Here is a 15,962-nt window from a genome sequence, read left to right on the forward strand (position 1 = left end):
GGCAATAGATGTTAATTTCTGTCCATTTCGAGGAAATGAAAATCTGTAAAAGTCAGCTGAGAAAACTTTTCAGCTGTAAGAATGAAATGGCATCTATCTGCAGAACAATGATGTGTGTGTCACGGTGACTAGCTATGATTTCCAAATGTGCAATATCATGCAAAATCACATATTTTGTTGTCATGAATACTTAATGAAAATTAATGTATCCCTCTCAAACTGCAGACAGTGTTAATTTTGGTGGAAAGAGGACAACAAAATGTTGCCTCAAAGTTCAGTGGAAAAAAATACCAAACTGTTGTTTGCTGTTCAGAGAACTTAAGTATGAGCTGAGGTTAATGGGCAGAGTGACAGTTGAGCAGTCATAGGTGCATGAAAAATACATTCTTCGCGTGGCTCTGTATTTATCACACAATTATCTGCATTTATAGGACAGATAATTTCTGATAATATTCAGGGATGTGATACATGTTCAGTCACATTAATGATAATCTCATGAAGGTACATTCTTCATTTCACAAAGTCAGAGTGATTTTTTGGATAATACCTGGTACTATCATCATTTTACAGAGGACAGTTAAACTTGGATGCACAAAAATACTGTCACAACTGAAGTCCTGGGCTTAGTCACACAGTCCTTAACTAAGAGGAGGAAACCAGCCTTGCCTCCCCCCCCCAGCCATCTTCTCTGCATTGCCACTAGGTGATTTGATGCCACCCATTCTACTAACCTACAATAAAACTGGGATTTTATGGAGGATGGAGTATTTTATGAGAGTATGGAGGATTGGGTTGGTTTTTTTAATCATCTTATTGGTGCCTGTGTGATCCTAGCAGGCATCTGATTGTTAGGTGTTTTGTAACTCTAAGAAGGCTAGAAAGAAGTGGAGTGATAGACAGCACGTGAGCTATACGTCTTCAAAACAGACTGTTGAGGGAGAGAATTTCCTGGTAAAATATTTAATATTATCCAATGCCTAAAGTTTGTATGGTCCGTTTTCTGCTAATGTTTGCCATTGTTTAAAATGGTCTGTGTACTTACATGCCTGTTGCCACAAGGTAAGTATCCTTTGCTTTTTAAACTGAGAAGTTCTGGGGTTTCAGGTTTAATCACGTTGGTGTTCGTTTTCGTAGCACAGGTGCAGCAGTGAACAGCAGTGAAAGCCTCCCTCCATCCTCATCTGTCAATGACATCTCATCCATGTCCACGGATCAAACACTGGCGTCTGACACGGACAGCAGCCTGGAAGCTTCTGCGGGACCCCTCGGTTGTTGCAGGTGACTAGCCGCCTGCCTGCGAAACCCAGCGTTCTTCAGAGGATGATGTAATTTAGGAGGAAAAATTAACAGGAGTTAAGAGATGAAAAGGAAGAGAAATAAAATACAAAGATTTAAATGAAACAAACAAAAAAAATCTTTTCAGCCTGCTTCTCCTACACAGTTATGTAATGCGGCTAAGCTCAAGTGTATATTTAACTTATAGTTGCTCTGCTTTGGTCTTCTTCCAATGATGCTTACTGGGGGGAAAAAAAAAAAGGAACTGAAAAATCCTTTTTTTTACTCCCTCCCCATAAGATGTAAAATTAATGGCTGCAAAACCAGCAACCTGCAACTGTCCTTTTCACACTGGCATGACAAGGTGTGCAGTAGCCACTCTCAAACATATGAGTGTGTATCTGCCTTCACTCTCTGTTCTGTTGTCTTCTGCCCAGTGAGGTAGATAGGGATATATATGCATTTTTCTTTATATATGAATAGCAAATACACACACGTGCCAATAGAATTCTGGCACTGTATGCAGTTGTGTGCCTATAGGAACATGCACATCTGCATACGTACTTAGTGTGCACTCCACAACTAAATGGCCCATTTCAGGTGAACTGCATAACCACATATGTGATATTACCAAGTATATATTCTATGTGCTTGTTCATTGATGAGGTTGCATTGCATATCTTGTATGAGGATTTGTGGAAGTGTAAATAACCACATCAAACTGTGGCTCCCTCAGACACTTGAAGATGTAGCACTAAAATTTCTGCTGAGAGTTGTATATATATTTTGAAATTATAACCAGTTTGTATGGAAAGAAGCAGCCACAGAGCTTCATAGAAAAATGTTTGTCTGTGAATGTTAAGACTTGTTGTTCTGATTTTTAGAGCAGATATGCCAAGCTAAGACCAGGTTAGAAGGAAGCACATGTATCTTTGCAAGCTACAGGGAACAAGAATGAAGGTTTTTTATGCATGTCTAAGCTCAGAAAGATTTACCTCAGTAAGCAACTTCTCCTGTCAATGTGAAGTGAGTTATCATCTTAGTTCATAGATAGGCTCGCTATTATGAATTACATGAATGCTTGTATGTTAGTGGGTATGACAGGGCTGGGGAACAGGCAGATTATGATCAAAAGGACATGCAACAACTTGTTTTTATTTTATGCCTAGATCTTTACTAGGTTAATAGAGAAAGGATATTTGCGGCCCACTCCCTCTCAGTGTATGTTTCCGGCTTAGAGGTTGTTTTCCCATTAAATCATTCCCTTGCAGGGATCTCTGCTACTAAGAGAACAGGCCTTCTCTAGGTGCTTTTGGCTGTTCATTTGCTTATGACGAATCATCTGACTCTCCAAGAAGTTTTATCAGCCGTGTTACATGGAAAAGAACCACAGAGTGCATGGACCTAGTATTCCTATATTCTAAGTAATAGCAAAGGATATCAATCAGCTAGTGCGCTGGGCTGAAAGGGTCGCAATCAGGGGTCTTAGGCAGTTTTGAAAAGTTCCGAAGAACCCAACAGTGACTGAATATCAACTTGATTTTACCAGGTAATAATACGTAGGATTCCCAGTGGTAAGTAGCAGCAAGTGTTTTTACTAGAGAATGGCAAAACTCCACACAGAATTTGAGAACAACTGAATATTTTTCAGCCAAAACAGCAATTAGCATTTTCCACTGCAAGGTCGTCATTACCTGAGTTGGAAATTAACTAAAATCTGAGGCATCTCTCCTCTTACCAAAGCATGCCATGTAAACTGAAATGAGCTAAATCATACTCTAATGCTTTTCCAAATGTCAAAGAGAGAAACTGTTTAGAATATATTACTGGATATTTTAAATTCACTAACTCTTTATGTATTCAAAATTCTACCAAAATAGGACTGTTCTGTTAGGTGGCTTACAAGCCTGCCATTCTGTGGTAGGAAAAAAAATTGAGCATCAAGTCAGATTTTGTTCAAAGGGAAGAAAGCAAAGAAAAACCTTCTCTCCAGGGTGGGGAGGAGGGGAGATAAGTGGATATAAAATAATTTCAGACTTGGTAGGTCTGAGCTGTCTCAAAATTGCTCTAGGAAATGGGTTTTTTTCCCCAGGTATATTTCTGGTAGATTTTTATGGAAATTTTTTTGAGAATAAAATTAGGTCAATAATGTTCTAAAAACTCAGAGTAGTAATTGTAAAAGCAATAATTTACTACTGCTAAAAATATTTAGCAATATTCTCTCTTAAGCCATGAAACATCAAGTCATTGCTAAGTGATGTAACTCTCACTTCAAAGCCAATGATCATAAAAGTATTGAAAGGTAAACAGCAATGCTCTGTAGGTACGAAGGCAATAACACCAAGGGTGACTTCTTAGCAATAATGAAATGCATCACCTCCTGATTTAATTCACCATAGGTATATAGTAATAATATTCAGGTAACTGGTATCTGCTTTACATTCCTTAGTGTGCACCATTTGGGTGTGTTATTTAAAACAAAAAAAAGTGTCTCAAAGAGGCAAAGCTGTATGTAAGAGAAACTGCAAAAATACCACAAACGTAGACCGTAGAAACTTGGAATAATCACAGTTCATTGCCAGTGATATTATGGAGATGTGGCATAGGCAACAGCAGAGAAGCCATTTATAGTACATGGATGCTTACAGATCTCCCATGTTTCATCTATCAAAGCCAAAAAATGTGCTCTTAGTCCCCTGGTATAATTCAGTCTTGTTTGGGTTCGTGAGTGCTGGGTGGAGAACCAGTCACCATAGAAGATGTCCTAGTGATTGGCGCTAAATGAACCCACAACATAGAAGTTATATAGCTTTATTCCCAGAAGCCCTGATTCCACTAAGCACCAGTACTTGAACAACCATTTAATGGAGACTATAGGGATGCATACATAATTTTGACTAGCATGTGCTTTTGTCCTTTGCTCAGCAGCAGTCAATATCAGCATGTGCTTAAGTGCCTTGCTGAAATGGGGCCTAAAAGAATTACTGCATCTCTTTTTGTCCTCAAATTAGTCTCCTTTATGAGAAGCTCTATCTGGGTGAGGAGACTTGGGGCTGTCCGCATTGGACACTAGAAAAAAAGCCATCAATGAAGAAAAGCAATAGTTCTTTACAATTCTGGTCCTTGTATGTCCAAACTGAAGTAGCAACCATCGAACAGGAATAATATCCTTTGTTCTGCTTTGTGTCAGGAAGTTGGTGCTGTCAGCTGATACCTTAAAAGAATGCACGTACTCTTGAATAAAAGATTGCAGTGATGATGTTCTGTAGCTGTCTTAAAGTAAAAGAAATTTTTCTTTCAGATTCTAGAAGTTTTGATACCCTTCTCTTCAAGTCTATTCCCCTTTATTCCAATATTCTGTTCAGTTTGCTAATGATAGATCCTTTTCTTATTTTTCTTGCCAGTGATCTTTTAAATCTACCTCTGTTTAAAATGTTACTAAATAGTACTTGAGTAACAATTTTGACCTCATTCTCTGAGGTTTGCAGTTGTAAGCATAATTGCCACCACTGCAGAGATGTAGGAAATTGGGAAGCTGGAAATCTGTGACACATGTTCCAGATTTAGGCAATAAAGGGGCAATCAGAAAGCATATGCCAGAAGTAGCATATCTTCCATCTGCATGAATGGCAGCTGGACACGTTGGTATTTTTGAAAATATGCCTAAGAGCCTATTGGTATCTTAAGTGCTTGATTAGCCGAAGAAATTCTGTCCCAGATGGCTTACTTAAGTCATGTAGATAGCCATCAGCAGGGTGAGAAAAATGGCAGAAGCATCCTAACTATCACTGGCTGCTCAGAGCACTAGCTGCAAAAAATAACATTGAGAAGGTAGAGAGGAAAGTTGCTGCAAAACATTCCTGCTTTATTTTCAGATGGAGTACTTCTGGATATTATGAAAAAACTTTAAAAAAAGTCAGAATTGCTCTTAAAAGACCCTTCCTCCATTTTCCTTCTCACTGATGAGTTTAAGTGAGGATGAGGTTTGATTTATTTCAAGTTAATGCAAGGTTATGCATGTTTTCAATCCAAAATTTTCTGTAATTTTTTAAATTAGTCTTCAGATACTGACTTGGTAGCTGGAATAGTATCTTGTGAGTTTTGACTATATTCCATTAAAATGTAATAGATCTTTAGAGAGTTCAGATATTTGAGTTGGTCACACGCTGATTTATGTGAATTGCATTGTGGTTGATAATCCTCCCATACTATCTAGAATTCCATGGCACAGATGATAGATTCATGAATCTTAGCAAGCTTGCATTATATAAAGCAGAGCTTAAATTGGAGTGCAAGTATGGCAAAAAAAAAAAAAAAGCTACAGAAAGCCTGATCAGGTACTTCCCTAATGCACTGATGGTTTTCTTCTGGAAATCACCAGTTCCTGCACCATATTGGCCTCCAGAGATTACACAAGAGAGATGATCGTGTCACTGTATCACTCTTCTAAACTTATAACCAAGAATAGATTCATATATATGGTTTTATCTTCATATATATTGCTTTACCTTCAAGCTTTGGGCTAACAATACTGAAGAAACAAGACTTACTGCAGTGCCTTTAGGAAGTTTTCCAAAGTAGTGCTACTTAACTGATTTGGATTGTATTCTAACATTTGTCAGTGAGCACCAGTGATTTCTTTTCCACCAACATGTTTTCTCATTAAAAATATGCTAATAGTCAATTTTAGAACTGCCTGAGATTCAGTGCCAGCAAATCTCCCAAATTTTTTATTTTAAAAAAAAAAAAAAAAAAGGAAAAAATGTGTTTTGAGTATCCTGAAATCATTGTAAAATGTAATTGGAATATTTTAATTCAAAATAACTTTTAATAGCCAATGTTAGCTTATTTATATTACAAACTTTGCAGTATTTCAAAGGATCAAAAATTATTTTAGTTTCAGATCTATCTATATTTCTTTCTTCATGCTTATTGAGATTTTAAAATTTTGTGTGAATTCAAACATACAAAAAAAGGCATTTTGCAACAAACTCTGTGTGCTTCCAGGGAGAGCAATATGAAAGAAAACCTGCAGGGAAAGACTTTTCTTTTTATAGTCTGGCAAAAAAGTCCGAGTTAGTGGTTCACTTCAAGTTTAGCCTTTTGTTTTTCTTTGCTTCTGTATGTGTGTGTAGGAAAGAGAGGGAGTGCATATGGATGTGATTTTTAGAATCTGTGTTCTATTCATATTTGATCCAAGTTCTCAATGTGGATAAAGAGCGTAATTGTAACATAATCACGCATCTTCAAGAATCTGATGGCTGTGCTTATTTGAACTTCCACCACTTTACAAAGGACACAGTTAACAAATTGCAAGCTCAAGGTGATCTTTTTCACACAAACACACAAAAAGAAAATCATTGTGCAGTAGGTTTGAATATTCCACGAATATGTAAATGTCTTAATTAGTAAGATGCTTGGGGGAGGTGCGGAAATGGTGAACGTGTCATTTTCACTGATGAGCTGCAAAACAGACCTGTCCAGTGGAATTTAGTGGAATCTGCTTAGTGTATTAGGAACTTGCCAGTGTGGCCTGATTTTTTTTTCCTCTTTTCTTTTTTTTTTTTTTTTTTTTTTTTTTTTAATTATTGATTGCAAGAGGTGAACTGTTTAACTTAATTTCTGTTCAGGCTCATTGACCCATGGCAAGTTTGCGTTTTAAAGAGGGTTTGATTCGACAAAAGAATGTTGAAAAACTTCAACTGAGGCTAATGGTGCCTTTTTACCTGAGAGCGAAAAGCTGAAAAGCACATATTGAAGGAAGACACAGTCAATTTGGGAAATAAATGTATCCCTACCATGCCTATCATTTCAGACAGGTAAGCCTGTCTCTTTTGCTAATTTTCACTGAACAGGGCCATTCTTGTCTTCTGGAAAGCAAGATATTTATAATGTAAATAGTTGTATTGATTTTTTTCCTTCCTCTGTAACTAATATGTAATAATCCAACACACTATTTCTGTTAAATCTTTTACAATAAGGCCGCTATATGCCTAAATATGGTTGACCTCTGACCTTCTCCTAAGTCAGTCACATGCTGAAAAGGAGGGTGCTGGAGGTTTCAGTGTACATACAGAATCATGTATATTTAGTAAATTGAGTAAGTGGGACAAATGGCCAGTACACATTAAGCCACAACAGTAACACAGCTCCAGATCTTAACTAGCAAAAACAACTGTTCACCTTGCCATGTCCATCCTGTAATAAGATCTAAGTTGCACCTGCCTGTAGTTCTGCATGATCAGACTTCAAAGTATAATTAACAAGATCTGTAATGTATCACTGTTGATAAACGTAGATGTAAAAAAAAAAAAAAAAAAAAAAAAAGAAAAAAGAAGAAAAAACTTGACCAACAAAAGAAAATCGACAACAGCAACAGCTCATTATCAAGACTGGAAGATGAGACATGTCCGATTTTGTTGTGTAGTTATAGCTGAAAAGAACAACCAGTGTCAGCATAAATGGACTGCAGTAGTGACATTTGTTAAGGAACCAACGTTATTTCCATATTGTTTTGTTCTTACCCTGTTTTCCTTTGACCATCTGTTGTTCCCTGTGTGTAGTACAGGGGAGAACAGGGCCTCAGTCATCAGTGTTTTATGGGTCAGTGTCGCATCAATTATTTCTGATTTCTGTTCGTTTAGCGCTTACTGAACTAAGATGGGAATCTTGTGTTCTCCCACGTGTCAAAAGGAATCCTGTCAGAGCTTCCTCATGAGGATACTCTTCTCACTGCTGTCTTGACTCCTGTCGGTTGAATGACTTTGCAGTGTTCCCAATAAACAGCACAACACAGCAAACCATATTGATTGAGGGCTTCATTACATGTGTGTTGTGCATCTGTACTTTCACAGGGGCTCAAAGTCATGCAGGGACAGGACTCAATTGAAATATGGTATGTACTCTATGCATGACGCCTATATTACACCTTTATGACCTTATAGTGGTAAAACTGCTGATCTTTACAGATGTGGATTTGGACCATCTATTTTTTGGAGGAAAGTTGTAGTGAACCTCGGTCCTTATCCCACAAACCACTCGCTCCTATCCAGAGCAGCTAAGTGGAAGTTAAAGCAGTATGAGGGCCTTCTGGAGGGCCATGCACAGGGGTGAATTTCATGCTATTTGAATGTGATCTTGCCAAAAAGCCTGTATGTCTAGCAGGGGAGACTGTGACTGTTCTATAAGGAGTGTTTGTGTTGTTTACTTCAAAACAAGCTTTGCTAATTAAAATAGTATATTCCGGAGTCCTATTTGAATGGCATGAAGGGTATCGATGAAGAAGATACAAAGTATGCTCTTACAGCTCTCCTGGCTTCTTGTTTCTTTTCCTTCAGCCCTTGCTAGAGGACACAGATAAAGCTGTAAACATGTGGAAGTTGCCAGGATTACAAAATCGAGTTAGTGCTCCTTCTGATGTGCTTCATACGCTTAATCCTGTATACCACCATTCATTTAATAAGCATTTACAGCACTACAGAAACGTAAAGGGATCTAAATGCATATGAGACACAGACTTTTGTCTTTAAGTAGCTTAAGAGTTTATTCCTCTGGTTGACTGCCTAAAAATATTGGGGAAAAAATGACCATGTGACTGGACAGAATGAAGAAAAACTGCCAAGTAAAAGCTAGTCTCTCTCCCATCTCTTCCCCCATTAAAAAATGTAAAACAAAATCAAGACAACAACCACCAAAAAAACCCCCCAAAACAAACAAAAAAACCCCAAACCACCATTCCAACTGCAGTTACTATTTGGGGACTGATTTTTCACAAAGTTGAACACACTCCATGTAAAAAAAGAACAAAAAGGAGAGAGGTGCTGCCTTCTGGGAAACATTGCTGTTTTTCTAAATTCTTGCACAAGCTATCTGTGCTGATTATATTTCCAAGCAAGTCAAACCATAATACACAAAGGACACTTTTTGTTTGGATTTACCCTGTGTGGAGATTAAAAGAAAAATCACAAACAGCCTTCTGTCAAAACAATTTGAAGGCAGGGAGCTATAGAAAAGAATGAATTCAAGTACCTTGTAAGCACTGTACAGAAATTCTTACAGTTGTTGCGACTTAAATGCCATTTCAAACATACTGTGCAGAGCTGGTACTCTTGCTCTGACTTGCTAAAACAGGACAATTTTCAAGGTCTATTCTTCTCCCAGTTTGTATATACAGAGATTGGCTAAGCTACAACATATAGTACAAACCTCTGATTCACAGTGGCTAGGGAGTTTTGGCTTTGTGATTCTTACTGCAAAATGGGAAGGATAGGGACCAGCTTTTTTGTTTTACTGGGTACCTTTTGAGACAATTGACATCTTTTTTTGAGAGGTGTGCCCTTTTCAGGAGTTAGAATTTTTATGACTATATTTCAGTGATTTACACATCATTGAATCCAGATCTGAAGCTGTAACTGTGATTTAGCTTCAAATAACCCCGAGTCCTAAATTCCAGAAAATCTGAAGTTGTATTTGAACAGGACAGATCTATCTCCAATAATGCTCCTTGGTATTCAATGGAATTACCTTTTGTAGCAACAGACCAGCCTTGGAATTTTTCTTCAGTCAGCTTGTGTGATGGCCTAAACATCTCTTGTTTGGTAAGAGGGAGTATGTGTTGCACGCTGATGAGCTGTAGCAAATCAATGGAATCACCTGTGTTGAAGCAGAGTTGAAGGAAGGAGATCAAAGCACCTCTGCAAAACTCCCCCTCCCTCTCCAGGCAAACGAATGGGATGAAGGTCAGTGAACAACCTTCGTGCTCAAACTGATGCACATTCACTATGGTGTTATGAGGCCCATTTAAATGCACTGAGTCCAGTTCACAGTCCCCTTAACAGTGTGTATGGCTGTTGTGATCTGCATGTGGGAGTCACTTTCCAGTTCGATGGCAGAGTTGAAGTTTTGCTTCTCCTGTGGAACCCTCTGCTGGAGGCCGTTCAGTTTTGGCTCTGTTTCTGTGTGTGTGCTGATGCTTAGAAAGCAACAATTCCGCAGGCCCCATTCACTGCCCTGTGACTAGGACTCTGTTCAAGTACATACAGATAAAGACCCAGATTATCTTGCTTTTCAACATGCTCTCCCAAACCCTCTGTTAATGGTATAGCTTGGAGCCTGAATTGCAAATCTGCTGTGCCTCCAAGAAAACATCATTATTGGTATAGTGTAAGGAGCCATGGACGAAATTTAGCTGGTTAAATTAATACTGATTTCCTAATGTATTTGTCTTATTTTGAAATCGACTGCTGGGAAGGAGTAAGTGTTGTTTTTCTCCTGATGTTTCCGTATGATGTTCTGTCTACATTCCAGGAGCACTTATATATGTAATAGTAATTAGGGTGGTGGAGAAAATAGCTCTCTTTCTGAATATGTCTATTTAATGGATGGACTGGAGCTTTTGTTAAGTAAGTCCCATTACGGGGAGTGGCTGACTGTTGCTGTCTGGAAGATTTTAGCTTTTCTTGCATCATAGGCCTGGAACTAACAATGGGCGCATTTAACATTTCTCTAGGCTAAATTTGAAATGGGTGAAATTATTCCCACCTCTACTTCACATCTAACGTTGGAGAATAAGGGGAATTGTCTTTGATTCTTACAAACTCATGAGGCAGAAATTACAAAGAAGTACTTGTTGCAACAAAATACCCCTTCCATTTTCCAGAACAATTAATGGTTTAATGTGTGGATGAGGTAAAAATCTGTACAATGACCCCTTCCTGCTAGGTAAAGACGTGGTAAAGCTAGGTAAACCCTAGCTAGGTAAAGACGTGTCTGATGTTACAAGATTAAGCTGTGTTAGCGATTAAGAAGTTGATGGCAGATACTATGAAAACGTCTTTAAGTCTTGATTTGTCATCAACAAATGTTCAGAAAGATTACCTCTGGACTTTTTTGTCTTGGAAGATATGTTTATGCCCATGCTTTGCTGGATTTGTCCTCAGCATTCTCTAGATGATATTCCTGCTCTTGGAGTAGTCTTACCTTTTCAGTTCAGTTGCATCATCTTAGAAGGGAAAGGATATGTTTTAAGTGTTCGCATCAGAATGCTAAATCACAGCTAGAATAAATGTCCACTTCTTGGTTTCCTTTTTTATATTAATAATTACCCTAAGTAATTACCTTGAATAGCAAAAGTAAAAAGTCCTGGAGGTACGTCACCACAGAGTGCTGTTAAATGTGCCCACCCACACCTGTTTTCCAGACAGCAGTCTGCCTTTCAGGGAAAGACTTGCGGATGTAGGTGTTCAGGGGAGAATGGGGACTATTTCTTAATGTCTCAATCCAGAATTAACAGGGTTTGAACACAGATAAATTCAGAGTATGTACAAGAGCTCTCTTTGGTAAAATTGGAAGTACTCTAGGGCCCAGCACGAAACTGAGTGGACTGAAGGATGAAGCTCTGGTTTTAAAATTAATTAACTTTACGAGAAATACTCCAGGAATCAAACCTCATGTCTGAATACCACTGAATTTCAGAGTTCCAAGAGCCAGAGCCAGAACATTGTCCAAATTCTTCTTCAAAAGCCTAATGCCATGTAACAGATCAGAATGTACAGCTGTGTTCTCACAGCAGGAGTCCTCTGAGATTTTTAGCATATGTCTTTCTGAAACATCAGTTAGTTGAAGGATTATTGTGATTCTCTGCATAAAGGAAAACACTAATTTTTGGCAACGTGCAGACCTCTCATCTTTTTTTCACCAGAATTAGAAAAGTATTATCTCCTTGAACAACACTGCAACACAATACCATGCTGCTGACTGCACATGGGTCAGTGGGAGAATGCTGGCCAGGTTTCAGCACAGTTGTACTCATCAATTTCAGCTTTCTGACTCCGTTTTGTCACAAGCACAAGACAGAGTTAGTGGACACGGAAATAAAATTACAGCATGTATTGCTAAAGTAATTCATTTGCCAACAGCATCATGTGATTTTTGAATATATGAAGGAAGTTTTAATTTCCCTTTTTGTCCATAATTACTATAATGAGCAAATTGACAGCATAACCAAGCTGTCCATCAGTTTTAGCATTGAGTTTTTAAGCAGTTAGCACAGACACAAAGGTAAGCACTTACATGTACTGCAGAAATTCACTGCCACTGTTATGTAACACCGAATCCAGAGGGACTGTGATTCCACATCAAATTTGCACTGTGTTGCAACCAGTTCATGGGACCATCCAGTAACGGGGGAGGAAAAAAAAAATTAAAAAATCAGAGTGTGCAATGTAAAGAGTTTTTTTAAAGCTGATGGAGGAAGGCAACCATGGTTATTCCAGCTTCTGCTGTGTTAGATCAGATCCCTTATCTCAGGTTAATGTTGCGCTCATCTTACTCCTCTGAATATGGTATTGCAGAGCTGTACAGACACAGCTCCCTTCAGCAAAGACGCACGATACAGGTGAAGAGTGCCACCTAAAGGCAAAAATGTGCTGCTGGCTCCAGCAAGAGCAAAATTGCGTGAACTCTTCAGCCTGTAAATCATCTGCTTGTTGCATTTCTTCTCCAGCCAGACTGACCCTGGACAGTTCATCGTGTACTTGATGGTCTGGAGCGTTTCTTGGACAAAGCATAATTCTACATTTTCAGTAAGTTTTCGTTAATTTTTCTTTGATTTCCAATAAATTTTGTGTATGAATGTGTGTAAATCACTCCCTGTTGCGCAGGGGATGACAAGAAAGATGGTCAAATGAGCAGAATTGAGGAGTAGATGACGGTGGTGCTAAACTGATTGGAGGTGTGGGTAGACTTGGCCACCATCAATCTCTTCAAAACTATTTGGAGTCCTGGAAGTAGAAGGCCACAAAGAATTTAGGCAATTACCTTTTATGAATTTTCAACTGTCTGGTCTGTGTCCGACTTGAAATTACATAGTGAAAACTTCTTCCAAGAGAGCATACAAAGATATGTCCAAATAGACATGCTACGTAAGCAGATTTCTCTTCCCTTTAGATAGCTCAGCCAGCAGTACAATTGGACAACACTATCATGCTGGGAAATTGCTTTGTGTTAAGTTCTTTTCTCTGCAAATCTGCTCTATTTGTTTTCTTTTTCTCTTTTTATGTCCACTTTAACAGAAAGGCATTCTCTGAACCATACCTTAAATATGCCTTCCTTCAATTTCTGGTAATATTAAAAACAAGATGGAGCTTTCTGACTTACCACAGTACCTTTTGGAATCTACGCAGAACTTTTTTCTGGTTAAATTACTATATTTAACACAAAGCAATTCCCAAGCAGGAAGATGTTGCCAATCTCTGTTTCCTGTTCTCTGAGGACTCCTCTTCAGTGGACTCTGCCCTGATAGTATATGGGCTCTATCCAGCCATTCCACCTATACTTACTGAGGTACTATAGATTAAAAAAAGAAGGGGATGTAGTGAAACTGGAGAAAAAGTAATTACACATCTGTAGTGGTAACTGTTTCCTAAAAAAAAAGATTGCCATGGTATCTGAATCCGTCATTGACTCCGTTTTCTGTGTTTCTTGCTTTGGAGACTGACAAGTCTTATGTCCAGTGTGGTGTGTAATGTAGTAACATCTGCCTTATTATCAAGGAACAATTATAGAATGATAGAATAGTGTGGGTTGGAAGGGACCTGCAACCCCCCTGCAATGAGCAGGGACATCTTCAACTAGATCAGGTTGCTCAGAGCCCTGTCCAATCTGACCTTGAATGTTTCCAGGGATGGGGCATCTACTGCCTCTCTGGGCAACCTGTTCCAGTGTTTCACCACCCTCATCGTAAGAAATTTCTTCATTATATCTAGTCTGAATCTACCCTCTTTTAGTTTAAAACCATTACCCCTTGTCCTATTTGAATAGGCCCTACTAAAAAGTTTGTCCCCGTCTTTTCTTATAAGCCCCCTTTAAGTACTGAAAGGCCACAATAAGGTCTCCCCGGAGCCTTCTCTTCTCCAGGCTGAAAAATCCCAACTCTCTCAGCCTTTCCTCACAGGAGAGGTCTTCCATCCCTCTGATCGTTTTTGTGGCGCTCCTCTGGACCCGCTCCAACAGGTCCATGTCTTTCCTGTGCTGAGGACTTCAGAGCTGGATGCAGTACTCCAGGTGGGGTCTCACCAGTACCACTAAACTATGGAGATAACTTTGTCATAATATTAATTAGTCCTTATCTCTATAACAACTTCTTTAGCAGTGGAACCAGTCAGGAGTGGCAGACTGAAGTTGAAAGAAATCACACGACTACTGTGAGTAATACTGCTTGAGGCTAAACTTTCCTTTAGATCTATACAGTTGAACCTGATGCTCCCACACAGATTTAAACATTATAACATTTTAGAAAACATGCATCTTGCCAAGTGATACAGTTTGTATCTTCTATTTTTAAGCTCTAGTGCATTTATTTATTAGGGGCTACTCCATCAGGTCAGGAAATGAGCTCTCTTAAAGATAACAGCATTCAGTAATTATCACATCTCTCATTTCACCATGTCAGAGAAGCCGCTTAAAATGATGATTACATCCAAATTCCTGCTACATTGCCTGTAAGAAGTGTATTACAAGTAAAGAAAAAAATGTTACTGCATCAACATTGCAATCTTGCTGTGAGGAGCTAATGACTTTGCACTTCATAGTGAAGTGCATGCAGGAAGTTAATATTTTCATTGATTTGATGGTATAGGTGATGTACAGTTAATATGCAGGGAATAGCTACATAATATAGTAAGTGCACAAAAGAGAATTTTTTTTTCTTCAAGAAAGAGCATTAAGTGGAAGAGCAGTCAGAGCAATAACAGCATAGCAACTAATAGAAAAATTGCAGTTAATTCACCAAGCTAAATAGAAAATATTTCCTTACCAAATTTTTTGTAAAACAGAATCCAGTAAGGCCTGTCTCAGGCAATGAGTTTCTATCAGGTGTTTTGTTTCTTCAAGTATGAATTACCTACTATGTGTGCTGTGTGTAAGTCATATCACAATGCTTAATATGTTTAAAGGCTAGTTAGGAAAGTAAATGACATTGTATATAGGCAGCAGTTGATTTAAATTAGTGTGGTGTTTTGGGGAAATATCCCTGGAAACATTTTGGCACAATAGCCTCTTTTTTTTGTTACAACACAACACTGAAATATGGCCATAGACTTGCCCCCAGGTCACTGCAACGCAGAGGATATTTTATGTTCTCTTCCTTTCATTCTTTTAACTACTGAGGAATATAGTTGTCTCAGTAACAAATTAATCTACCATAGTGGCTTTTTTTGCAATTACTCAAGTCTTTATGTGAGAATGCATTGGGTGTTTTTAGGAGTTTTTATGTTGGAAGAAAATAAAGCAGGTTGTTAAGAATGTGGGACAATCGTTTCAGCCAAGCTGTGCCAACACTAATGAACTGATACGCTACTGGACTGCTGAGCAGCTGGTTGAAGCAATTCGATTGTTGGCGCTGTGTTCAGCATTTTGAACTGATGAATGAACACTTGACAGCCGTGCTGGTTACAGTCATCACTCTCTTAGGAAATTCCAAGTTTAATGAGCACAATAGAACAAAGCAATACCTGCTACTTGGAAACAGTCTCTCTGTAGGCAAATGGTTTTAAATAATACCAAATCAGAACTTCACCTTCAGCCCAGGTCAGAAGTTGGTTCAATACCACATGTGCTGTTGGAGCATCAGGCTTTTGTAACCTTGTGTAAGATTACCCCTGAAACACCCCCCCACACATGCACATCAG

General features: G+C 38.6%; 1 protein-coding gene and 1 long non-coding RNA gene across 18 annotated transcripts in view; one reads left to right on the forward strand and one right to left on the reverse strand.

Annotated features, from left to right (window-relative positions):
• Positions 1 to 8,522, forward strand: part of MAPK10 (mitogen-activated protein kinase 10) — a 181,625-nt gene extending 173,103 nt beyond the window's left edge. For 7 of the 10 annotated variants that reach the window (XM_075500878.1, XM_075500881.1, XM_075500882.1 and 4 more), the window contains one exon: positions 1,140 to 8,522. In XM_075500878.1, coding sequence (XP_075356993.1) covers positions 1,140 to 1,282 — 143 coding nt within the window. In that variant the 3' untranslated portion in view covers positions 1,283 to 8,522. Of the gene's footprint in view, positions 1 to 1,134 lie in introns of all 10 variants that reach the window. The other 3 variants (XR_012775595.1, XR_012775594.1, XM_075500880.1) reach the window with 3 other exon arrangements.
• The window catches only part of LOC142409395 (uncharacterized), a 41,249-nt gene that overhangs the window by 9,826 nt on the left and 15,461 nt on the right, over positions 1 to 15,962 (reverse strand). For 4 of the 8 annotated variants that reach the window (XR_012775598.1, XR_012775599.1, XR_012775600.1 and 1 more), the window contains exons 4-5: positions 12,346 to 12,421; positions 1,043 to 1,311 (exon numbers count right to left, since the gene is read on the reverse strand). This is a non-coding gene — a long non-coding RNA (uncharacterized LOC142409395). Of the gene's footprint in view, positions 1 to 1,042; positions 1,312 to 9,798; positions 9,928 to 11,151; positions 11,276 to 12,345; positions 12,422 to 15,962 lie in introns of all 8 variants that reach the window. The other 4 variants (XR_012775604.1, XR_012775602.1, XR_012775605.1 and 1 more) reach the window with 4 other exon arrangements.

The sequence above is a fragment of the Mycteria americana genome, chromosome 4, assembly GCF_035582795.1.
Source record: "Mycteria americana isolate JAX WOST 10 ecotype Jacksonville Zoo and Gardens chromosome 4, USCA_MyAme_1.0, whole genome shotgun sequence".
NCBI lineage: Eukaryota > Metazoa > Chordata > Aves > Ciconiiformes > Ciconiidae > Mycteria > Mycteria americana.